Source organism: Entelurus aequoreus, linkage group LG07 (genome assembly GCF_033978785.1).
Source record: "Entelurus aequoreus isolate RoL-2023_Sb linkage group LG07, RoL_Eaeq_v1.1, whole genome shotgun sequence".
NCBI lineage: Eukaryota > Metazoa > Chordata > Actinopteri > Syngnathiformes > Syngnathidae > Entelurus > Entelurus aequoreus.
This window is the reverse complement of record NC_084737.1, coordinates 29,624,218-29,650,071: the sequence shown is the minus strand read 5'-3', so window position 1 is coordinate 29,650,071 and position 25,854 is coordinate 29,624,218. Positions and strand designations below refer to the sequence as shown.

Sequence of the window (25,854 nt, the reverse complement as noted above, 5' to 3'; positions counted from 1 at the left end):
GGGAGAAATTACGTGCGAATGCTCAGATGCCCAAACCGAAGTAAATTGCTAATGTTAGCAAGTACCAAGTTATATGACTCTAAGGTGTAAGCATGAAACATTAGTTATATATATTTTTATTTTTATTTTTATTTTTTATTAAACACATTTTGTTAAATTTGTTATAAATAAAAGTGCAAAAAAATGCTAAATTAGCTATAAAGCATGTTTATGCATGCAAGTTAATATTATAATGCCAACTTTTCTAGCTAATTTTATAACAGTGTAACCTGCCAATGACTAATAGTGTATAGAAACAGCAAAACTGGCCAGAAAAAGTTAGCATGCTAACTTTTCTTGCTAAATTAAAAGTTAGCATGTTAAAATTAGCATGCTAACTTTTCTAGTTAATTTTGCTGTTTTATTACATTTTTATTTGTAGCAAATTCAACAAGATTTGTTTAAAAAAAACATATAAAATTAGCTAGAAAAGTTGGCATGCTAATATTAACATGCTTTATAGCTAATTTAGCTTCTTTTTTTTGCAATTTTATTTATAACACATTTAACAAAATGTGTATAAAAACTGCAAAATTAAACTAAATAGAATTTAAATTTAAATTTGCAATTTTTTAAACAAATGTTATTAAGATTAAGGTTAATTCATTTAAAATGGGACAATGCAATTTTAAAAAAAAACCACATGACTACACATGGTTAAAAAAGCCAGAATTAGCCAGAAGGCTAGTTTTCATCTGTAGTCCCCTGGCCGTGATGTAAAAAAGGCAGTAAATTTACAATTCCAAAAAAAAGTAGAAAAAAAAAAAGAGAGAAAAATAAAAAAAGCACACAATACATATACGATATAATAAATAAAAAAAATACAACATCACAACATAACATTTACCATAGCATCAAAACAGGCTCATCTTTTAGTGCTGGGATGTATTAAATTTGTTAATTTGCATTGAAAATATTATTGAAAAATGTATTTCAAAACATGCATCAAGTTAATTTAAAAAGTATTAAAAGAAGATAGAAATTGTAAAGAGGGGCATAAAAATACAATTCTTTATAGGGCCAGAATGTATCCAGGGCCTGCCTGATCATTATAGTTACTTTCTGAAAAAATAAATTGCACAAGGAAAAAGAAACAATAATGATTGTGCTCCTTTTTTTGAAAAACATTCACATATCTGGCATGTGCCACTCAGAGATGTAAAATGAGATTAGTTACTCACAACAGCCATCTTGAAAATGCCATTTTTTACTGGCGGTCCTTGAATGCACATGTGTGATTGGTGTAAAATAAGGAAGTGTGGAAGTGGAGACCGTGTTGGAGCACAAAAAAAGAGCGTCAAAACTCGCTGTGCCTCTTTCCGGTAACGACATAGTAAGGTTTAAAGTAGTAATTAATGAGATTGGTTGTGACTGGAAAACAATAAGACTGCACGCAAGTTAGACAATTTTTCATGATCAATGAATAAATGTTTTTCCACCATAGCTGAGTGAATGGTGTGATATCAGTGTAACCTGTCAATGAATTGAACAAAGAAGAACTTGACACAAACAATGGAGGATGGAGGAGCCATTTCATTAAAGACAGTCACATGTAGGACATACTTTGTCCTCTAGATGTCACTACTGCCTTTGATCACACATTTATTTCGATGGGAATCTCTTTGCTAGTGTTGCTGGAGGACATTTGAGAAGGTTTGTTTTGGTCTAACCTAGTATGTATGGACACTGATTAGGAACTCTAGAAGTATTACGCCGTGTATGAAACATACTTGAAATATGTTTGTGCTGACCAGTGAAATAGCAGAAAATTCTTCTCACCTTTGGTACTGATGCCCCTGAGGTCCGTGATCTTCATGAGCATGCGCGGGAACATGTGGGGCTTGTTGGGGCGACGACGACGGGCGTAAATCTTTAAAGCCTCCAGCAGAGGCTCTTGCAGCTTATCCACTTTCTGGGGCTCCTCCAGGTCCATGCGGTCTAATGAAGGAGGAGGAAATCGCTCATTGAGCAACCTTAAATGAACATAACTGGACATGTTTTTGTTCACAAATTCAATTAAAAATGATGCTGTCAAACCATTCAACATTTAAATCAGATGAATCACAAGGGTGCAAACAGTTACTTTTTTTTTTAATATATATTTTTGTGTTTTATTTTGCATGACAACGAGACTGAAGAAAGAAGGGAATGTACATGCATGACGTGTTAATTAAATACCTTTAACATTAATGTTCATAATAACAGAACATCTAAACCAGAGGTGTCAAAATCATTTTCATTGAGGGCCACTGTATATGAATATGGATGTATAATTATATTATTATTTTTTAACATATAGTTTGATGAATAACTTGCTTTGTAATCACAATTTATTGTTTTTAAACTTTCTTTTAATATTACAATTGTTTCCTTTTTTTAGATTAAAATATTGTATCGTTGATGCTTATTGGCTTGAACAGTGTAGATCAGGCGTGTCACAGTTATGGTTGTCCTCAGAGGGCCGCTTGTAACCGTGAATAATTCATTAATATAAATGTATAGGGATTCACCTCATGATAATATTATACAATTGCCTGTGCATTTGAATATTATATCTTTTACATACACTGTAAAAAAAAATAATTGATTGTGCAGTTAAAAAAAACCTATCAGCTCAGTCGCCAAAATTTTACTGTATAATTTACAGTGGTTTTGAGTCACGTTTTTACAGTAAAATTCTGAGCTGGCATTTTTTAACCACAAAATCTATTGTCCTTTTTACATTGTACAATTAGATTGATAACTGGCTTTGAAATGAGATTTTTTTTTTTTTTATAAAAGTTTGAAATGTATGATAGTTTTATTTTTGAACAATTACTAGATAATAGTAAAGTATAAAAGATATGCAATTGCAAATACATGTATTTTTTTTCCGGTCAAAATGGAACGAGCACATTTAGTAAGAAAATATACTGTAAGTACTTTATTTAAGTATATTATTTCCAGGCTTTTGCGGGCAACATTAAATGATTTGGAGGGCCAGAATGGGCCCCTGGGCCTTAAGTTTGACAGCTGTGGTGTAGCTGGTTTGTTGTGTTTAAAATAAATTGGTGGAAAAAAAAAAAGTCACTCAGATATTTGAGTTTTTATTATTTAAACAAAAAACATGTTTGGACTATATGATGATATAATAATTGTTGCATTGATAGATCATATTAAAGTAAAAAAAATTCATGCAGTACATGCATTTTTTTCTGTTAAAATGGAAAGAACGATTACATTTACTAAGTACTTTCTTACCGCATATTCTTTATTGGCTTTTGCGGGACATATAAAACAATGTGGCGGCCCAGATCTGAACCACCTTGAATTTGACACCTGTGATCTAAACAAATATTTTATCCTCATCAATATTAACACCTTTTGTGCTATTTTAAGACAAACATGCTTGGGTGATAATCTGCATTAAAGCGTTAATTTTGTCAGCCCTAACTGTTACACACCAAGACCACTTCCCCTTTAAAAAGGCAAATGATCAACAAATCCTGCTACAGTACCTCCACAGATGAGGCAGATGGCGCTGAGGAGGCCAGTCTCTGTGTCATCCATCTCCAGGGGTAAAAGCTGGCCAGCAAAGGCAAACACCAAGTCTGTTAGGGGTCCAAAGCCAGCGTTGTGCATTTGCGTTCGGTTCAGAGTCAAGCCATCGGAAAAGGTCATAGTATCCTGTTCTGGAGTGTAGCGTGTGCAGATCCGAAGCATCTATATGGGAAAAGGAGGATGGAAATGTGTTTATTATTAATTTAATTAAATAATGTTGCATGCTATTCATGGATAATTTATACCCAATACACAGCAGGGTCAGAATAATAATGTTAAACTTAAGGCCTGGGGCCAGATATGGGCCGCAACATCATTTTATATGGCGCGAGAACGTCTGCAAATAATATGTGTGAATAAAGTACCATATCTTTACCTACAAAAGGTATTTGTTTTTTCCATTTTGACAGAAAAAGAATGTATGTACAGGATGAAATTGCATACTTTTTAAACTTTGATATCATCCAATATTTTCCCGTATGTTTTATCATACTTTCCAAACAATTTTTGTCAAAATAAAAAAAATAAAAATATTTGCTTGACTTATAAATTCAAATCAATATGTTTATCAAATTGTACACTGTAAAATGACAATAGCGTTTGTAGTAAAATGTATGGTATTATTTTTTACAGAATATTGTTGTACATTTTAAAAACTCTACCACTGTTTTCATGGTAAATTCTGTTGAATGAGCTGCCTTTTTTTTTTTTTTTTTAACAGTAAAATGTTGATACGATGTATTACTGTAAATGGGAAATAAAGGTACCAAATTTTTTCATGGTAAAAAATTGGCAGTTCAGTTGCTAGAATTACAAAAAACAGTGAAACTGTTTTTCCTTTTTAAGTAATATGTTGTAAAATCGTATAAAGTTGTACAGTAAAGTTTTTTTCTGTAAAAACAAAAGTGGTACTGTTTTTCCATTTACTGTAATATGTTGTAAAATGTAAAAAAAAAAAAAAAAACTGTTAATTTTACAATATAATAATGGTGATTGAGTTGCCAGTTTTTTTTACTGTATAGGTAAAAAAATATATACAATAATCACATGCATAGGCAAATTCGTATATTATTCGCTGTTACAAGTGGCCCTCTGAGGGCAGCCATAACTGCGATGGGGCCCTCAATGAAAACGAGTTTGACACCCCTTATTTAGACTAAAACCTTCTTGCACTACCACCTTTGTCCACCAGGTGTAAGTATTTCTTCATTTCAGAACTGGTTATTTTGTCGGGTCATTTATGAGATAAGATAACAACAAAGCCATCTATTTACCAGAATGTCCAAGCAGGCAGACTTAAGAAGTGTGATCTGGTCAGCAATGCTGAGGGTGGTGAAACCTGGCAGCCGTTTGGCAAATTCCACAATCTTGATGATGCATTTGGTTGACAGCTCACTGAATTTGTCCCATAGGCCCAGATCAAGCTGGACACGGTGGTCGGAGCTGGAGTTCTGAACAAACAAACATACAAAAGCACAGACGGATCAGCGCGCTGCTTGCGGAGGCGGAGCGCAACCCTGTTTGCATCGAGCGTGTTTTCCGAGCCTTTGCGGGACATTTACATTTTACATCCATCAAGGAGGAAGAAATCCATTTACATGTTACATCAATCACTGGGAGGCCACACAGATGGTTAAATGGGGAACTGAATTAGTCAAGCCACCACTATGTTGGGCAAGATACGGTGAATTTATGTCTTTTAATGCAACTTGGGAAATGTCAATGATGCTCGGGTGTGCTTTAAGTAAAAAAAAGGATGTGAGTGACTTACGGTGGTGTATTTGCCCAGTTGGCCAAGTGAGGGGAAGGTCTCTTGGTGAGCTTTGCTGACTTTATTGACAAGCTCCTCCAGTTCTCCACTGAGCTCATAGCTCTCTGGAAGCATCACCTCCTCTTTCACGTCCTTCTTCTTTTTGTTTCTGTCGTTGCGTACCGCTGAGTGAAGAAAAGCAAGACAGGAAAATGCAGTGAGCTAAGGGAATGTTGACACAAGGGCTTTGTGCACGGTAGTGGAAACCAAAACTGAGGTTGCCCTTAACAGTATTAACATATTTCCTTTAGCACAGCTTGGACGCCGGCTATCTCTTCCTTATCGCCGCTCTCTTCCTTGTCCATCTCTCTATCAAGTTGACTGCCGTGCATAGTCAACTCTCTCCCTCCGCTCCCTCCTCCCATACTTTCCTTCCTTTCAGGATATCCACTAATAGCAGAGGCACAATGTGATCCCGGTCTTAACGTACATCCCACACAAAACATTACACCCACATACATGTCCCTGGGGCTGTGCGTGGGGGCCACAAACTGCCACTTGCACCCGGATGTCCACACGCAAAGTCGACGTAAGCGAGGTAGCATGAAACACTGCCAACATGACGGCGAATCAGAATGTGTTTTCTGCTTGAGTGTGTCAGAGAAAGCCGTAGCATACTGCCGTGGGGTTGCGTAGTCGCGACAGTTTGACGTGTTGTGGCGTAAAGTGCATGCATGTGACTGCAACAGTTGATGTAAACAACTTTGTGTGAGCACACAGTCGCTGTGCGTGCCTTCTTGGAGTAGTTTGGGCACAGTTAAGAGCAGTGGTGTGCCGTCAGGGCCAGCAAGGTCTTCTCTGCTGGCCTAATAACATAACCAGAAATCATGATCATAATTAAATGTAAAAGTATTTTTTTATTTACTTTCCCTAAATATCTAAAAATATTTATATTCTCTTCATGTCATATTATGCTCCTTCCAGCGCTGTTGTTTTTAGTTTATACAGTTTTTATCCAATCAGAACTCGGCTAGCTTATGTTGCCATGCTGTACCAAATCTGCTCGAAGCCTTCAGAATCAACAATGCTGGGACATACAGTTGACAGACAGTTGTGATAGCCAATCAGATCACGAGTTGTTGTCAGTAAGGCCTTCTAGATGGCCTAAGGCAGATATACATTGTGATGTTATGCGCTAGCTAACACAAGAACTCCATTACCCAGCATGCCACAGTAGTGCAGAGCATGAGCAGTAGCCACGTTAAGCCAGCAGCGGTATGTTTTTGATGAGCACCTTGTGGAGTAAACTTTAAGAACTCGGCCAACACGCCTCCTCTGCATCTTTTAAGATTAGACAAGACAACACATATATTTGCAAGGCCATTTTCAAGAAGGATATTTAAAGAGAAACTACATCTTGCGAGATGATGTCAGCCAACCCCGGAAGCTCGAATGGTTTCTACAGATTGTGAGTTCAGATATGTTATTTCTTAATTTTTTCACGTTTAATGTTTTTTGCAATTTTAATTTTGACAGTACATAAGATATGTTTTAATTGCTGATGCGAGTTTATTGATTTTTAAATGCGCCAGAAAATAACCCGTTATGTACACTGTTGGTGGTGATTCAATGCCCAGTAGTGTGTAAATGTGTTTCTGTATAGTATTTCTCCAGCAATGGTCATGTGGTGACGTAAATAATGGTATTTTGAGAGGTAATCATTAAAGTCGGACATCAATGAAGGTGGGAAACGCACGGTCCGCCACTGGTTAAGAGTCATCATTCTAATTTCGATATCTGTTTTAATGCCAGACTAGAAGAAATAGCCGCCGAGTATGTGCCAAACAATAAAGAAGAAGTAACCTCCACCATTTATTTTTAAAGGGGACATTTGTGTCTTGTTAATAAAGGGGACTCTGGTCAGCTGCCTCATTTAAACCATGCAAACCTTTATAACGACCGTGCCTATTTAAGAATCGAAACTGATAATCGTTAGGAACCGGAATCGAAACGAGGAGTCGAAATCGGAACTGGAACTGTTCAAATTCAAACAATGCCCAACCCTGCCAGCACTTTGATAAAGAAGGTGAGAACCACTATTGAATTTGTGAGTCTTCAATAAGGGTAGAAGTGATGTTAAATGTTCATTTATCCATTGAATTGTTAATTATGTGTTTTTGCAGTTCTTAGCGTGTAAAACTATAAGTATCCTCTATAATATGTTTGTGTTAATAATTTTGGGTGTTTGAAAGGAATTAATCGGATTTACTCTATTTCTGATTGGAAAAATTGCTCATACGAGTCTGACTTTTTGGTACAGATTACAGTAGTACCTCAATGTACATGTTTAATTGGTTCTGTGACCGAGCTCTTAACTCAAAACACTCTTATCTCAAATCAACATCACTCGTTAAAATAAATTGGATTTGTGCTTGCTTGTTACTCAGCATGGAGGGTTGGAATTGGGGGTTAAATCACCAAAATGATTCCCGAGCGCGGCCACCCCTGCTGCTCACTACTCCCCTCACCTCCTAGGGGGTGAACATGGGATGGGTCAAATGCAGAGGATAATTTCACCACACCTAGTGTGTGTGTGACTATCGTTGGGACTTTAACTTAACTTAACTTGGACCCTCCAAATGTGCAGAATTTTTAACATGTAAAATGCATTTTAGAAATAGAAACAAACTTTTGAATAGTACATGAATAAGGACAATACGATAGAATGTAGTACAAACAACTACAGTAACTGGAGAGAGGACTTCTATTGTGTCTCCTTTTAACGGTATTTCCGTCAAACACACCATCAGCAGCCAATCCATATTTTTTTGATAGATAAATGTCTGTTGTTTGGCTACACACTCATGTTTTGGATGATTTCTTTCTTTAATTCAATAAATACCATTTTCCCAACACTGTCCTTCACACTAACATTCCCCATTCCAACGGTTGGAAAAACAAATCTGTAGCTATAAACTAATGCTAGGATGTAAGACCCCATGTTTTGATCCAACAGAATTCATTCTGATAATCGCTACACCAACTGGCGGCAGGAAGGCTCGTGATTTAAATGTATGCTCGCATTTTAAAACGCACAACAAAAAGCCAAGAGACAGCTGGTATCTCAAAACACTCGTAAGTCGAGGTACCACTGTCCTAGCATAATCCGCCTGTATCGTCAAACTAAAGGCAAAATGTAATGCACTATTTGGCTGCAACCAGCAGAGGCACTGTTGATTCCGTCTGTGTAGTTTGTGGTCTAAAAAGGAACTACATGATGTCAGCAAAGGCTATTGAAATACAAACCACATTTCCATATGAGTTGGGAAATTGTGTTAGATGTAAATATAAACGGAATACAATGATTTGCAGATACTTTTCAACCCATATTCAATTGAATGCACTACAAAGACAACATATTTGATGTTTAAACTCATAAACTTAATTTTTTTTTTTCAAATAATAATTAACTTAGAATTTCATGGCTGCAACACGTGCCAAAGTAGTTGGGAAAGGGCATGTTCACCACTGTGTTAAATGGCCTTTCCTTTTAACAACACTCAGTAAACGTTTGGGAACTGAGGAGACACATTTTTTAAGGTGGAATTCTTTCCCATTCTTGCTTGATGTACAGCTTAAGTTGTTCAACAGCCCGGGGGTCTCCATTGTGGTATTTTAGGCTTCATAATGCGCCACACATTTTCAATGGGAGACAGGTCTGGACCACAGGCAGGCCAGTCTAGTACCTGCACTCTTTTACTATGAAGCCACGTTGATGTAACACGTGGCTTGGCATTGTCTTGCTGAAATAAGCAGGGGCGTTCATGGTAACTTTGCTTGGATGGCAACATATGTTGCTCCAAAACCTGTATGTACCTTTCAGCATTAATGGCGCCTTTACAGGTGTGTAAGTTACCCATGTCTTGGGCACTAATACACCCCCATACCATCACAGATGCTGGCTTTTCAACTTTGCGCCTATAACAATCCGGATAGTTATTTTCCTCTTTGGTCCGGAGGACACGACGTCTACGATTTCCGAAAACAATTTCAAATGTGGACTCGTCAGACCACAGAACACTTTTCCACTGTGTATCAGTTCATCTTAGATGAGCTCAGGCCCAGCGAAGCCGACAGCGTTTCTGGGTGTTGTTGATAAACGGATTTCGCCTCGCATAGGAGAGTTTTAACTTGCACTTACAGATATAACGACCAACTGTAGTTACTGACAGTGGGTTTCTGAAGTGTTTCTGAGCCCATGTGGTGATATCCTTTACGCACTGATGTCGCTTGTTGATGCAGTACAGCCTGAGGGATCGAAGGTCACGGGCTTAGCTGCTTACGTGCAGTGATTTCTCCAGATTCTCTGAACCCTTTGATGATATTACGGACCGTAGACGGTGAAATCCCTAAATTCCTTGCAATAGCTGGTTGAGAAAGGTTTTTCTTAAACTGTTCAACAATTTGCTCACGCATTTGTTGACAAAGTGGTGACCCTCGCCCCATCCTTGTTTGTGAATGACTGAGCATTTCATGGAATCTACTTTTATACCCAATCATGGCACCCACCTGTTCCCAATTTGCCTGTTCACCTGTGGGATGTTCCAAATAAGTGTTTGATGAGCATTCCTCAACTTTATCAGTATTTATTGCCACCTTTCCCAACTTCGTTGTCACGTGTTGCTGGCATCAAATTCTAAAGTTAATGATTATTTGCACAAAAAAAAAATGTTTATCAGTTTGAACATCAAATATGTTGTCTTTGTAGCATATTCAACTGAATATGGGTTGAAAATGATTTGCAAATCATTGTATTCCGTTTATATTTACATCTAACACAATTTCCCAACTCATATGGAAACGGGGTCTGTATTAAATAAATAGGCGTTCAGACGATTCAGGTAGAAGTGAAATGGATTTTAAAAAATGATATTTTGAAAGCATTGGAGATGTAGTTGTAGCACTTACCTTCCTTGGACATGCCGACCTCAAAGCACTTCTGCAGCCTGCAGTACTGGCAGCGGTTGCGCGTGACCTTGTTAATCTGACAGTTCTTGTCTCGGTGGCAGGTGTACACCATGTTCTTCTGGATGCTGCGACGGAAGAAACCCTGGAGCATCAGGAAGAACCAAGACCAAAGGGGAGAAGGGCAGGGGAGACGTTCTCGGTTAATGCCAAGTCATCATATAAAGTACTGTATGTGACATTTAATTGTTTCCCTGCTTCCCCTTTCCTTTGAAACGGTCCTCTATTTTTAAACTTTGCAGTCCCATGCTCTTTTCTTTTCTTGAAGATTTAATTTCCTTCAGTAATGGAAGCCTTGAAAGCAATTTGCCAAATGCTAGAGTTGTGTTACTACTGCAGGATCTTCTCACCTTGCAACCCTCGCAGGAGCTGACCCCATAGTGATACCCCGAGGACTTGTCCTGGCACACAAAGCAGGGCTTGTAGACCCGAGGTGGGGGAGGTGGTGATGGAGAACTGGGTACCATCTCTTCCGAGCTGGTGCTCTGGGTCTCCACCGCTATAGAGGGGGAGGGAAAGGGGGAAAAAAAGAAGACAGGCACATGAGAATGTGATATGTCAGAAATCATTGTCCTACGGCTATGGTGCACGCATACAAATACATGAAGCATGTTGACTGTTTAGAATTGCTTTCAAGGATGAAATGACTGCTGCTGGCATTTCTTTTCTCCTCCATTGATTTGTTTGAATGCGGGAAGCCGGAACAGAACATTAAAAAATCAAAATAGTCATTGCCTGTTCAGATTGTTGTCATCAAGCATATGCATAAGGCAGAAACAGAGGTCTATTAACAATATTTCTTCTGGATCCAAATAAGTACAACGGATGACTACGTGGGTTCCCTCCGGGTACTCCGGCTTCCTCCAACCTCCAAAGACATGCACCTGGGGATAGGTTGATTGGCAACGCTAAATTTGGCCCTAGTGTGTGAATGTGAATGTTGTCTATCTGTGTTGGCCCTGCGATGAGGTGGCAACTTGTCCAGGGTGTACCCCGCCTACCGCCCAAATGCAGCTGGGATAAGCTCCAGCACCCCCGCAACCTCGAAAGGGACAGGCAGTAGAAAATGGATGGACGTAATACATATACACATACAACACATACAATAACATGACAGTGGAAGCTCGATTTACAAAACCCTCATGATACGTACTTTCCCATATACAAACTGCAGACCGAAAAAAAATATGCTTTGCTGTACGATCCTTGTTTCCGTGTACGAACGTTTTATCCACCCATTGCGTGCCAGCAGGGAAGCCATTTTGTGCCTGTAAGCACATCTACGGCAGGGACGGCATGGTGAAGTTGGTAGAGTGGCTGTGCCAGCAATCGGAGTGTTGCTGGTTACTGGGGTTCAATTCCCACCTTCTACCTTCCTAGTCACGTCCGTTGTGCCCTTGGGCAAGACACTTCACCCTTTGCCTCTGATGGCTGCTGGTTAGCGCCTTGCATGGCCGCCATCAGTGTGTGAATGTGTGTGTGAATGGGTAAATGTGGAAATACTGTCAAAGCGCTTTGAGTACCTTGAAGGTAGAAAAGCGCTACACAAGTATAACCCATTTATCATTTATTTATTTACTATGGGCCGGCTTTTTAAGTGTTTTTTTCTAGTTTTGCTCGCCTAATATGAGTCCAAAGAAAGCAATCGACAAACGATGTGTGGTTTGAAAAATTCAGGAAGTTGCCACAGCGTTATGAATACTTCTTTCCGCTTCCCACCCACCACAGACAAAGAAGACAAACCAGCAAGGTAAAGTGGATTTGATGTTTTATTCCTAATTAGAGTAGTGACCTGGATGATATAGTTAAGGAGTTTTGTGATTTCAAACTGTGAGTGTGTGTGTAAGTGTGTGTGTGTGTGTGTGTGTGTGTGTGTGTGTGTGTGTGTGTGTGTGTGTGTGTGTGTGTGTGTGTGTGTGTGTGTGTGTGTGTGTGTGTGTGTGTGTGTGTGCATGTGTGCGTGCATGTGTGCTGGTGTGTGTGTGTGTGTGTGTGTGTGTGTGTGTGTTTGTGTGTGTGTGTTTGTGTGTGTGTGTGTGTGTAGGCAGGGCAGCTGCGTAAGGAGGACAGTTTAGCTAGTTGTTGTTGTGAGATAGTTGATTTATCACCCCCTTGTCATATTGACCTTCCTTTATATTCTTTATTTATATTGTGTTAAAAGTGCACAAACCTTTAATGAAATACGGACCGTTGTCGGGGCTGAAGCCAATTATTTATGTTTTTATTGTTTATTATAGAGAAATCTGCTTACATTTTTTCTACCGACGCACCCCGTTAAGAACCAATTATGTCTGTAAATCGAGGTTCCACTGTATTTGGAACACCTTGATAGGATTATTGAAAAGATACTGGCGGAGAGATAAATTAACAACGTGCCAGCCTCCACTTTCCTGAATGTGTGGATTGTTGACAAAATTGTTTTACTGTGGTTGTCATTGATTGACAGCTCCTCCGATAAGACCAGGTGGCAGCCAGTCAAAACTGGCTGCTCATCATTCCACAGACTGACACAGCCTCGTGAGAACATCTACCCCACCACGCACGCACACACACACACGCACACACACACACACACACACACACACACACACACACACACACACACACACACACACACACACGCACACACACACTTCAGACAGTGTATACATGCACAACTATAAACTATAACATATTTTTGCAACACAATTGTGACACGAACAATGTGACTTGAAGCCATGTATTAGCAATGCTACATTAAACCTAACTGTACTCTAAGTGGAATTGATGCAGGCCTGAGATGCATGCAAACATGTGCTAACACACATAGCGCCAGGCCCTCGTCACACATCACACCTCTTTCAACTTGCCCCATTAGTCACCCTTAAACTTCAACCCCGCCTTCAACTTGGTAACCCACCACCCCCTGACACACAAACCCTATTTTTCTCTTGTTTCCTGGCCCTAAATTCCTCGGTGCAGCCCTGCCAGGTTTTAATAGAGGCCTCGGCTCGTAAGGCGGCCTATAAAGGCGGTCCCATAGCTAGGCTGGAGGCCCCAGTCAGGCTGGCCCTGACTTTATTGGGACTCAGTCACCTTGGGCAGCTATTCACACCACCAGCTGTAGCCCCCAGCCCGTAAAAAAAGCCAATCATAAAATAAAAAACAGGGAGGCTCTAAAATTCTAACTTTTACTGCACCCTCCCACCCCCAGTGCCCTCAATGGAAAGCACAGAGGGCTAGCCTAAACTTAACCTACAACCCCCCCTTGCGCCTCCCCAATTCTTCCTCTCTCACACCCAAGGCTGAAGTGAAAACCACCAGCTTGGCTTTTTACAAGTGAAGGGGGACTTCAAAAAGAAAAAAAAGGGGCATAAATGGAGGAATTTGATCGGAAAGAAAAGGGGCAGTGGGGCAAAGGGGGAGCGGAGGACACTGTGAAGGAAGGTCTTGTTCAAGACCAAACTGACATTTCTACTAGCTTCTTGATTAGTCCAACAGAAATATTTTTCATCTTGTCTGTGGCTCCAAACATCTGGTATTCATATAAATTTGACTCTACAATTTTGACTTTTAGGAATCCACTTTTAATTTCTCACTGAGCCACGGTTCGCTGGGGGTAAAGATGTTTTCCATTATTATTTTGGATTTCATTTTTGATTTTTTTACAGCCACCTCAAAGCCAAATGTTCAAATAAAACATAAAACCTGAAGTTTGTGGCAGCCTGCAGCACGCCTCATGTCTTCTTGGCCGGAATGTAAGAAAGAAGCGAGGATCAGCGGGAGATCAGCAACCCTCTGAACGTGACTTGAACCTTTATGCAATAATACCAGCAGCGAATGACACTCCAGAGAGAGTGCTGACAAGTCAGAAGAAAAGCACAAACCATGTGTGCCATTAAGCATCACACCCTGGTTGATATCAGTTAATTGGAAGAAGAAAGCGTGCAGATGAGAGGCCATCTCGGAGAGAACTATTGGAAGGAGACTAGTTTAAAGGTAGTTCCTCCAGAGTTCATAACTTTGCTGACTTCATTCAGCCCACTCTAGCCAACTCGCCCAAGGCGCCACAGTAAGAGGACCCGTTCAGGCAGCTGCCGTGAGCCCCTTTCCCCTCGGTCTCCTCAACTCAGCTCATCACTGTTTAGAAAACAAAGCCCTGTGAAATGGGAGGCCCGTCTTATCAGCGCCCCGATGCCTGGGGCACCATTTACATGACAATCCGCCGGCAGAGTTCTGCGAGTCGACGATGGACGGATGAGATGAGAAGAGTAGGATAGGTGGGTGGCTGCTGTTGTTTGGACGGGTGGGCGGGGTGCATAAAAGAGGCAATAAGGGGGATAGTACACTTATCACTTGCCACTGTTGATTTCCTGCCAGGTATCACTTTACTAATCATTTCTCTTAGGCCCCGTTTACACTAAGCGGATAAGGTTATCCAGGGTAAATCACACCTAACCTTATCCGTGTCCACATACAACAATGCCACTGTTTAGGACCCCCTCCCCCTCTGTCCACCGGCGCAACGCGACCCACTATGCATGCGCGGAAAATGCACACGTCATAGTCATCTCCAGTGTTGCTTTTTGTGCAAGTTCTTAAATGTAACTTTTTTAACAATATCCAGTGTTGTGGTATTTCAATTAACTGGAATCCAGTGTGCTGGGGGGCTCTATTGTATTGAATCACACCTGAGCCATCATAAATTAATCAAATCTTTATTAGACACGTAAACAATGTGATAAAGAACATTTTACATCAGTGGTTCTTAACCTGGGTTCGATCGAACCCTAGGGGTTCGGTGAGTCTGCCTCAGGGGTTCGGTGGAGCCTGCGCCGCAAAGGTCACAACACACCCGACTCATCTTGTAAATAAAAACTTCTCCCTATCGACGTACTTATGGATACCCCTCTAATTTTCCATCTGATTTGCATGTGTGTAATTTGTTGTGAGTTCATGCGCTGTGTTGGTTTTCTTCTTTGAACAATGTGATGTTCATGCACGGTTCATTTTGTGCACCAGTATAAAAAACATAACTTTGTCGTGAATTTGAAAAAAAAAAAACATTTTATTTATCACTAAAGAAGGGTTCGGTGAATGCGCATAAGAAACTGGTGGGGTTCGGTACCTCCAACAAGGTTAAGAACCACTGTTTAACATCAATCAAACTAGGGATCTAGATATCTGGTCATGACACTCTTCACTGTTTGGCCTTCACCTTCATTGTCCATTCGTTTTTGGTGACTTTATATACTCTGGACCTAGACGTCGAGTCCGCGACATACATGGCGGACAATAACTGATACAGTCTGCTTTGCCAGTCCAAATGCATTCGCCGTTTTCCTCGACGGCCAGGTAAAACAAAGCACACGCTACCTTTTTTATCACATCAACGGAAGCTCGCATTCTCGTTGACTCTCCTTCGACAAATGGACAAAGTTTTTCGCTAAGTAGAAACACAGCCGACCCGGCCGGACAATCAAAAGTTCTCTTGCCGTCTGAGAAGTGTAGTATTCAAAATAGATGCAATCGCTTTCTTTTAAGGTATTCATGTGTGATTTCCACAAGCGTCTGTACATGTAGAAGAAGGAGAAATACGGGCATGTCTGGATGACTCGCCTTCATATTTCCAGTGGTTAGCTCCGAGTTACGAAACCGCTTTATTATGAAGCTGGCTGTGGCCGTTCTTTCTGATGTCACTTCCTGTGTGGGCGTGGTCTTTCTGGCGTCACTTCCTCTCCGAACTCACTTTGTAAACGATCAATGAGTCCATACAAAGCTAAGTGCCAGAGATTCAAGAAATACACGGCTGACTTACCCGTTTAAAAATTTGTCCGAGGAGGGGGACCTTAAACGCTGGTTTAGTGTGGCTGAAACGGGACTTAAGCTAAATAATTATTCGTTTAAGGGGTTAAACGACTTAGTGTAGACATGGCCTTAATGCTCTGTACATCGTGATCAGGCCTAATGCATACATACACAACCTGATACTAGTCGGTGGCTGCAAACAACAGTATCCTAACACCAGGAACAAACACAAACAAGCTACGTTGCACTTAAAAGCTTGACAGTGGCTGGGAATGTGTGGAATCGTTAGCCTCATTAGGAGGGAATATTAACTGCAAATGACAGGAATAGGTGACCTCACATAGGTCAATTATTTTAAATTCTGGGTCACGTCAGCTGCGCCGCTTTGGCTTCAACAGATATATCAGCAGCGGGAAGGAAGAAAAGCGCGTGGAGTTTTTGGTAACACAGAAGGCGCCTGTTGTTCACTCGACTGGAAATGGGAGTGTTCTCATGTATGCGAGCAAAGGCGTGACGATGCGGCTCGTGCTCGGTGTTGCAACAGCCTGCCTGTAACTGAGCAGCATATGACGGCCTGGCAGCATAACAAGTATTCTTTCACAATAGGCCTGCAGATTGTGTCTACGTGACTTGACTTGTGGGAGTGAATCTTTGATGCGATGCTGCTCCCGAAGTGCAACCTCGGCATGCGAGTACAGCGTGAGAACCATGTCGCATATAGTGTGCGAGAGGTTGTCACGGTCCTATTCGAAGGTGTCCCTCTCTGTAGTTTATGTGAGCACAAGGCACGCTCACACCAGCCTCCTGTTTGATTTTGTAAAGGCGGCCTGTTCCTTACAGTCCACTGTTCCCCATTAAAATGCCCGATGTGTGAGGGGCTCATTATGTTTGTGTTTTTGCAGTTCGTGTGACTGCGAGCGTGGGCATGCAGGTCCTTTGTCTTTATCTTTACCTTCATTAAACAGCCTGCAAAGCTTGCGTGTTTGTGACGCACTCAGCGTCAGCAGATAAAAGTTTGTGTGAGACTCGTAGGCGACGCGTGACAGAAGGGCACAAAGTAGGTCTCTCTTGTGTGTTACCAGCCAGACAGAAGCAGCAGAAGGGGAGCAGATTGAGGAGGAGGAGGATGAACAGTGGGTTGGAGGAGTTGCTGGCACCTTGGTGGTTGCCCCTTGGCTCTCTACCTCAGAGCAAACACCAAGTGGAGTGGCAGAAAAAAAAGAGGAAATGAAAGTACCACACCCTTTTTATAGTGCCACTTTTCTTCTTTGTCTCCCGACCCACGTCTTCCTGCCATCCCTCTGAGGCCTCTGCTGCAAGGTCTCACACACACACACAACACACTCATTTCCTTCCCCTTTTTCGGTGCCAGTTTTTCCTGAGGATCTCCGTCACTGCTTTTGTAGCCACTTCTGCTACACCCTTTTACTTTTCCCACAGCTCAAATGATTCCGCTGCTCTGCTCGAGCCACGCCGCACACAATTGAGTCACCTGCAAGCTTTCATGTGAAAAGTCTATCAAGAGTCCATTGTGTGAGTTACACAAGGCCTGGGCCCGCACACAAAAAACACACGCAGACACAATGAAACATGGCCACAAAGAAATGGTTTGTACTAGGGCTATTCAACCGGCAGCCCGGGGGCCAAAGCCAGCCCAGGAATGACACCAGAACTCACGTTAAAAAAACCTGGGTGATAAACATTTTTGCTGCAAATTCCTAAACACTAGAGTGGGGCTGTTGTATAGAGCAGTGGTCCTCAACCTTTTTGTAACTGCGGACCGGTCAACGCTTGAAAATTTGTCCCACGGACCGGGGGGAGGTATGGTTGTTTTTTATTTGTCATAAAAAAATACAATCATGTGTGCTTACGGACTGTATACCTGCTGACTGTATTGATCTATATTGATATATAATGTAGGAACCAGAAATATTAATAACAGAAAGAAACAACCCTTTTGTGCGAATGAGTGTGAATGAGTGTAAATTGGGGAGGGAGGTTTTTTGGGTTGGTGCACTAATTGTAAGTGTATCTTGTGTTTTTTATGTTGATTTAATTTTTTTTTTTTTAAATATATATATATATATATATACATATATATATATATATATATATATATATATATATAATTTTTTTAATTTCTTGTGCGGCCCGGTACCAATCGATCAACGGACCAGTGGTTGGGGACCACTGGTATAGAGGAACCCCTATAAAAACATTGGTAGATCCTTACATTGACATTTTAACTTTGCTAGGGTCCAACCCTGTAATTTACATAAATGAGGCCTTCCTCAAGGCACCTCTTTAAGTCCTTTGATTTTAAGTAATGTGATTTATGTAATTAAGGTGTTGTTGTAGCTTGTTTACTCCAGATACAGCCAGTGGTCATTTGTTCAACTTACTAGTGATGTTCCTCAACGTTCCCTTTTAGGTCCTCTCTTTTTTATCATATACACTCGTGGCCCGCTAGTTCAGTTAAAAAAAACTTGAGATAGAATCCCATTTTTTCAGCAGATTTTTAAAAACACTAGAGTGCTGTCAAAGAGATGATCTTTGACGAGCTGTTTTGAAGAATGTCCTTCAAAACAGCAGAGCGCTCCTGTAACTCAGATAAGATATATAGATAGACTGAAATCAAATTTATACTGTAGGGGATGCGGCTTCTCAGAATAATAGTAAACGGAGAGGTCCAGCCCTATGGTCCTTAGATTTTTGGAAATGTGGCTCCTAAAATAATGTGTTTAAATACCCCTAGTTTATACTGAGCTTGAGCCAAAAGCCAGGAGGGAGGAATGTGTGTGTTGACGTTTTCATTAAAGGTGCTGAGTTAGACGAGGTTTTCAACAGCTGTCAAAAACCTCCTTGCCTGGGACACAGATGACTGTTTAGCTGTTTTTTAGAAACAAGGTGTACAACTGTAAAACGTCTCCTCGTGTGTGGTTAGTGGGCGCCCTCCTGACCAGGGGGTGGCTGAGCGATAAACACACACACACACACACACACACACACACACACACACACACACACACACACACACACACACACACACACACACACACACACACACACACACTCATCCAGGAATTTACACCAGTCTGTCAGAATCCACAGAAAGTCATGAAACAGAGTGAGACTGGCTTGTGGCCGCATGATGCAAACATCAAATCTGAGAACAGATTGTAGAACATTTTCGTGTTTGCTCACAGGTGCCACAGTGGCTGCAGAAGAAATCTTGGGACTTTTGAGTACGACACGACGTACAAACACACACTTAAGTCTTCATCTGTACTACACCCCCCACCTCTGTTAAAAGTGCAGAGCAGAGAAGCAAAGGCAGCAGGTGGGACAAGCCTCTATCCTTGGGGCACATTTTGAAAACTGGAATTACCCTTGCAGTCTGCTAGTGCTCTCAAAACACAGTTTCTTCTTTACAGCACCTCATAAAGAGCCTTTTGATATTTTCTTGATGGAGTCAGCCAAGCCGACATTTGGCAACAAGCATCCCCTTTTCCTGCTACACACAACCCTGTCAAAAACACATACAAGTTGGCTTCAAACGCCAAACTGCCTGTCCCCAATGAACTCCATAAAATGGTTTCCTTTAAAAGTCCTTGTACAAAATTCAAGAAAAGGGAATTAAAAGGAAATATAATTGAAATCAAAGGATTTTCATGGCAAACTCAGGAAAAAGAAAACAGTCAAGAGCAGTTCTGTGGAAAATATGTGGCCCCTCATCCCTGTGGTGAGCTCCAGCTGACTGTTCATCTGCCCACCAGAAGAGAGTAAAGCACAGCTCTTCTTCGATGACTGCAGAGTGAACCCAAATCTAGCAACGTGGATCAGCCTTGGGCCACTGATCATGTCAAGAACACAGGAAGAAGTGATGGGCAGGCAATGAAGCAGACAGAGGGCAAAGGAAGCAGACGGGTGAGACAAGGAGAGAAAAGGGAAGCCCACAGTCTTTGATCCTTGGGGTTGTTTCTCGTCCTCCCAGACTTCCTCTCACCATCTGTAGCCCTGGCTCTCACCTGTCTGTCTCTGGCAAGGTCTGCAGCCCTCATTCAATTACTATTGCTTCCTCTCCACAACAATAGAAACCTACAAAAGTAGAAGTAGCCCGGTCGTGGCTGCAGCCTCGCTCTGTCAGAGGAAGTGAGGGGAGAGGAGGTTAATGTAAACAACAACAGTAGTACTCCACTCCCACCCATTAGGGAAGCACTGCACACCAAAATGTGACGGAACAAGCTCGCCCGCCCGCAAAGAGTAGAACAAGCCATCCCCCTCGCACAGACTGGGAGACCCTTTGCTTTTTGTCCATGCAAGAGGACTAAATCTTCTTAAAAGCATGCACCTACTGGACAAAAGAAATGGGAGATATTTGTATTCAGTGAATAAAGTTGGCAAGAACAGTTAGTTCCCTCATTGTAAAAGTACCAAGACATTCTGGACAACTCCATGCGTTTGTGGTGTGAGGAAGGCCCTTTTCTGTTCCAGCAAAACCCATCAAGGCATGCTTGGAGGAATTCAGTGTGGAAGGACTTGAGAGTCCAGACCTTAGCCTTTGGGATGAACCAAAACAGCAATTCTGATATTCTTGTCTCACAAGCTGATTTTCACAGACACGCACATTTACAAATGTTGATGACTTCCAGAATGTCCCAATACTTGCGCAGCTATGTACTTATCTGCTTCATTCTACTTTGAACAAAAGGACATTAACAGCAACATTTTCTGTTAAACCAACCCCAAGAGGAAGATCGTGTGTGAGAGAGCGACCAGGAAATGATTGTGGCTTTCCGGCGATTTGCCATCCGTGTCACTGTGGTGACTTCTGAAACTAAAACTGCAGCAACGGGCACAAACCCACCTCAGACCTACCTTAACGCACACAGTCTAATCATCTGTAGTTGTAGGTAATCTGAGAAACTATAACTTACAGTTTTTCACTTTCTACTTGGTAGTGAATGGGTTGCCCAACTGTGGGCAAGAAATGACTGGTGTAATGTCATTTCTTTCCTATTCTGTTGCAAGTGAGCAATAATGTCTCAGTTTGCGATGTGTGGCATGAGTTAAATTAGTTTCTACTTTTTGAGAGCAATCACATGTTTACAAGATACACACATCAGGAAAAAGTACCACATCCTCCAAGAAGTTTGCCCATGAGTGTGTATCTTGCAGTCACTCGCATTCTTGAAGAAAGCATAAATCATCCCCAGCAGCGCCTCACTGCTTGTTGGATGACTTCCTGTCTGTCAGTATAGCTGGCTGCTTCTTTCAGGGTTTTTTTGGCAAACATGATCAGACTCGGAGAAGGAGTTGACACATCCTGGCCTACAGACAGCACGACTGCAGTAAAGACATGTACTGTAGCCAGAGAGGAGCACCTATACCTGCTTGTGAATGTGCCAAGTATGTCGAGTGAGAATACATTTCTTGTGTAAGACATGTACTCTTGGCCCGCGCTGAATAGTGTGTGTTTAAATGGAGTCAGAAACCTAGTTAATGTCAGCTTCTGCTGAGAGATTAAGAAAGATGTTGGGCAGCCACAGTGGCTGCAGGGGGAACCTGATTAAGTGAGTTTATACATGTGTAGGAAGAAAGTGGCACTGGGAAAGCAAGCAGTGAAACGAAAGGAAATATAATCGCTGTGTCAGGGAAAACCTTGTGTGCAAAATAAATAAATAAAAATCGGACTATAACAGAACCCGAGACTAAAATAAACAAGTACGTTTCCACATCTGTGCACGAGGCTATTTGCAGAGTTCACAGTGAGGCAAAAAATGTGTGGTCCTGGTTCAAAGACATGACAGTAGGTTAGAGAGAAATCTGATGACTGAGCAGTTGTACCAAGACTTTTCCAAGACGTGAACATGCAGCCTTGTTTCCTGCTTTGACCAGAAACTACACACAAAAAGGACACTCCTTTGAGCATGGGTGTACAAACACTTCATTTGAGGTCTGTACCAAGTTTGTTTAGTAGCCAGTGGCATACTGTAAAAATAAAATTGGATAAAATAGAGACATACTAAAAATCCAGACATTAATTGTACAATAAATTAATGAATATGTTTACCATTTAGCCCTCCTAAAAACATTAAAGCAGTGCTGTCAAACGATTAAATTATTATTCAGATTCATCATATTTTTGATTTTGGATTAATCATGTTCAATCACAGGTCATTACTTGTTTGCATAAAATTTACTAAAAAAGAGCTCCGTATTTGGACACAACATTTTTTAAATGTCTTACTTAAATGCATGTAATTTATTAGTTCGAAACAGTTTTATCTAAATTCCTGTCAGGGTGTATTATTTCGACGAGAAATTTTCCAGCCAGTCTCCTCACTCATCTTTGCACTGACGTATGCATTGACCATATAACAACCCACGCCGTCTTTCAGGTAAAATAAATTGTGTGATTAATCCTTGCATATACAGTAGTAATGCGATAATATTTTGTGATTTATCACATGAGTTAATTTGTTATTTTCGACAGCCCTACTTTAAAGTTGAGCTGTATTTTACCCTTCAATATAATTAGCTGTTTTACTGATATGTCTTGCAATTGATTAGTTTAAATAGTTTTAATAAACCCAAAGTGAGGACTATCACATTTTTCTCCCCCCCAAACAAAGTTTGGAAATTAATGCTCTAGACCAGGGGTCGGCAACCTTTACCACTCAAAGAGCCATTTTGGAAAGTTTCACAAATTAAAGAAAACAATGGGAGACACAAAAAATTTTTGAAAATTTAAAATGAAAAACACCACATATAAAGCTTAAATTGCTTTGCGCTATGTTAACCAGGGGTCTATGACACACGCACCGGCACGCATCTTAATAAGGAAATTTAATGTTAGTGCGGCCCGCGACTTTTAATTGAATGGCGCTTGATAGCGTCATTCTTGCCAACCCTCTGAATTTTCCGGGAGACTCCCAAATTTCAAGACGTGCTGGCACTGCTTTTAGCGCCCTCTACAGCCTGCCCAAACAGCGTACCTGCTTGGCCACATGTTGAATGCAGCTTTTGCTTGCTCACGTAAGTGACAGCAAGGCATACTTGTTCAACAGCCACACAGCTTACACTGACGGTAGTCGTACAAAAACAACTTTAACACTGTTACGTTACAAATATGCGCCACACTTTGAACCCACACCAAAAAAGAATGACAAACACATTTCTGGAGAACATCTGCACTGTAACACAACATAAACACAACACAACAAATACCCAGAATCCCCTGCAGCCCTAACTCTTCCGCTCAACCGACGCACGAAGAGGGGGGGGGGGGGTTTGGTGGTTGCGGGGGTGTATAATGATTGTAGACCGGAAGAGTTAGGGCTGCATGGGATTCTGGGTATTTGTTGTGTTGTGTTACGGTGCGGATGTTCTCCAGAAATGTTTTTGTCATTCTTTTTTGGTGTGGGTTCACAGTGTGGCGCATATTTGTAACGTAACAGTGTTAAAGTTGTTTTATACGGCAACCGTCAGTGTAAGCTGTGTGGCTGTTGACCAAGTATGCCTTCCTGTCGCATACGTGTGCAAGTAAAAGCAACATATAACATGTGGCCGGGCTGGCACGCTGTTTGTAAATGCTATAGAGGACAATTAATGCAGTGCCATTAGGGCACGCCCTTGATTAAGTAATTAGAGTGAAAATAGGATAATATTTGCCCTGGGAGATTTCTAGGAGAGGCAGTCTCCTGGGAAAATCAGGGGGGGTCGTTAAGTCTCCTGGGAAAACCGGGAGGGTCGGCAAGTATGCAGCTGAGCCGCATCAGAGTGGTCAAAAAGCCGCATGCGGCTCCGGAGCCGTGGGTTGCCGACCCCTGCTCTAGACCATGGGTGTCAAACTCTGGCCCGCGGGCCAAAATTGGCCCGTCGTGTAATTTTACTTGGCCCTCGAGGCGATATCAAATTACCACTAGAGCTGGCCCGCCGATTATATACAGTGGCGGTGCCGCGGTAACACCGCATTCACCGCTAATTCTCATACTTGCCAACCCTCCCGGGAGACTCCCAAATTTCAGTGCCCCTCCCGAAAATCGTCACATCCGCTTTTCATCCAGTCCAACGAGTGCTGGCCCAGTCACAAGATATGTGCGGCTTCTGCACGCACACACAAGTGAAAGCAACGCATACTTGATCAACAGCGATACAGGTTACACTGAGGGTGTCCGTATAAACAACTTTAACACTGTTAGAAATATACGCCACACTGTGAACCCACACCAAACAAGAATGACAAACACATTTCGGGAGAACATTCGCACCGTAACACAACATAAACACAACAGAACAAATACCCAGAATCCTTTGCAGCACTAACTCTTCCAGGACGCTACAAAGTGTGTGTGTGTGTGGGTGTTTGGTGGTAGCGGGGGGTGTATTTTGTAGCGGACGTAACGACAGCTCGTAGAGGACGTTAAAGGCAGTGCCTTTAAGGCACGTCCCAAGACTGTGGTCCGGGTGGACTACGAGATATAATGACTGATGAACACCTTCGTTCGATAATGAAGGTTGCCTCAGCTCAAAGCCTGAGCCCTGACATTAATGAACTAGCATCCCAGAAAAGATGCCAGGTATCTGGCTTGGGCACATCAGATTAGATCAGTGTGTTGCAAACTGAGCAGTTTAAAGTCCTGAATGGTTGGTTTATTCATTATTATTTTATTTTCAAATGTATTAGCCTGTGGAAAAAGTTAATGCTGATATTTACCTCAGAAGGCTGCAAATAGAAAAGAGGCATTCAATTTTTATTTAAATTGTATTTGATATGCCATTGATATTTTTTAATTATTATTATTATTATTTGAAACTCAATTTTGCATGTCACTATAAAGTTATATAAGCCTTGCTTGTTCAATATTCAATGCAAAGCTTGTTTGGGTCCCTATTAAAAGGTTAATTTGTTCAACCTTGGCCCGCGGCTTTGTTCAGTTTTAAATTTTGGCCCACTCTGTATTTGAGTTTGACACCCCTGCTCTAGTCTTCCCAACGTGTCCTGGCTGGCCTGGGAACGCCTCGGGATCCCCCGGGATAAGCTGGCTGAAGTGACTGGGGAGAGGGAAGTCTGGGCTTCCCTGCTTAGGCTGCTGCCACCGCGACCCGACCTCGAATAAGCGGAAGAAGATGGATGGATGGATGGACCCCTGCTCTAGACTATCCATCCATCCATTTTCTACCTCTTGTCCTTTTCGGGGTCACGGGGGGTGCTGGAGCCTATCTTAGCTGCATTCGGTAGACTAGTGTCAGTTTTCACAATAATAGCTAGCACACACCTGTGACAGTATGCACACAAAAGGTGTACATGTAAACAAATGAACTAATGCAAAAAAGGGGACTTGCGGAAGATGCACATGGGCAAAATTTGACTAAATCCTTCTACCAAATTAGCCATTGCCTTCCACCCTTGAACCTGTACAATAGTTCTACAACTTCAGCCACCCACCACTGCCTGCCAATAAACTGCGGCACAAACATGGCCCATTCATACAGGGAGAACGGCCAGGCAAGTCTTGCTTCGGAGGCCCGTGTTGGCCTGGACTTCTCATAACAGTCGGCCCCTAGCAACGCTGGAGCCAAGCTGTCAGTCAATAACACGGCGATAACAGTGCTGCTCTCTTCGCACATGGCTCCGAGGTGACACACGCATTATACACTGTACACACATCCACCTCGCTAAGTTACGGGCTCGCCGCGAGAGATAAACA

At 41.7% G+C, this 25,854-nt stretch overlaps 1 protein-coding gene across 5 annotated transcripts in view; it reads right to left on the bottom strand.

Annotated features, from left to right (window-relative positions):
* The window catches only part of LOC133653657 (retinoic acid receptor gamma-A), an 86,503-nt gene that overhangs the window by 1,001 nt on the left and 59,648 nt on the right, over positions 1 to 25,854 (bottom strand). For all 5 annotated transcript variants that reach the window (XM_062053188.1, XM_062053189.1, XM_062053190.1 and 2 more), the window contains 6 exons: positions 10,705 to 10,853; positions 10,298 to 10,439; positions 5,351 to 5,514; positions 4,854 to 5,030; positions 3,537 to 3,741; positions 1,819 to 1,977 (listed from right to left, as the gene is read on the bottom strand). In XM_062053188.1, coding sequence (XP_061909172.1) covers positions 1,819 to 1,977; positions 3,537 to 3,741; positions 4,854 to 5,030; positions 5,351 to 5,514; positions 10,298 to 10,439; positions 10,705 to 10,853 — 996 coding nt within the window. The remainder of the gene's footprint in view (positions 1 to 1,818; positions 1,978 to 3,536; positions 3,742 to 4,853; positions 5,031 to 5,350; positions 5,515 to 10,297; positions 10,440 to 10,704; positions 10,854 to 25,854) is intronic.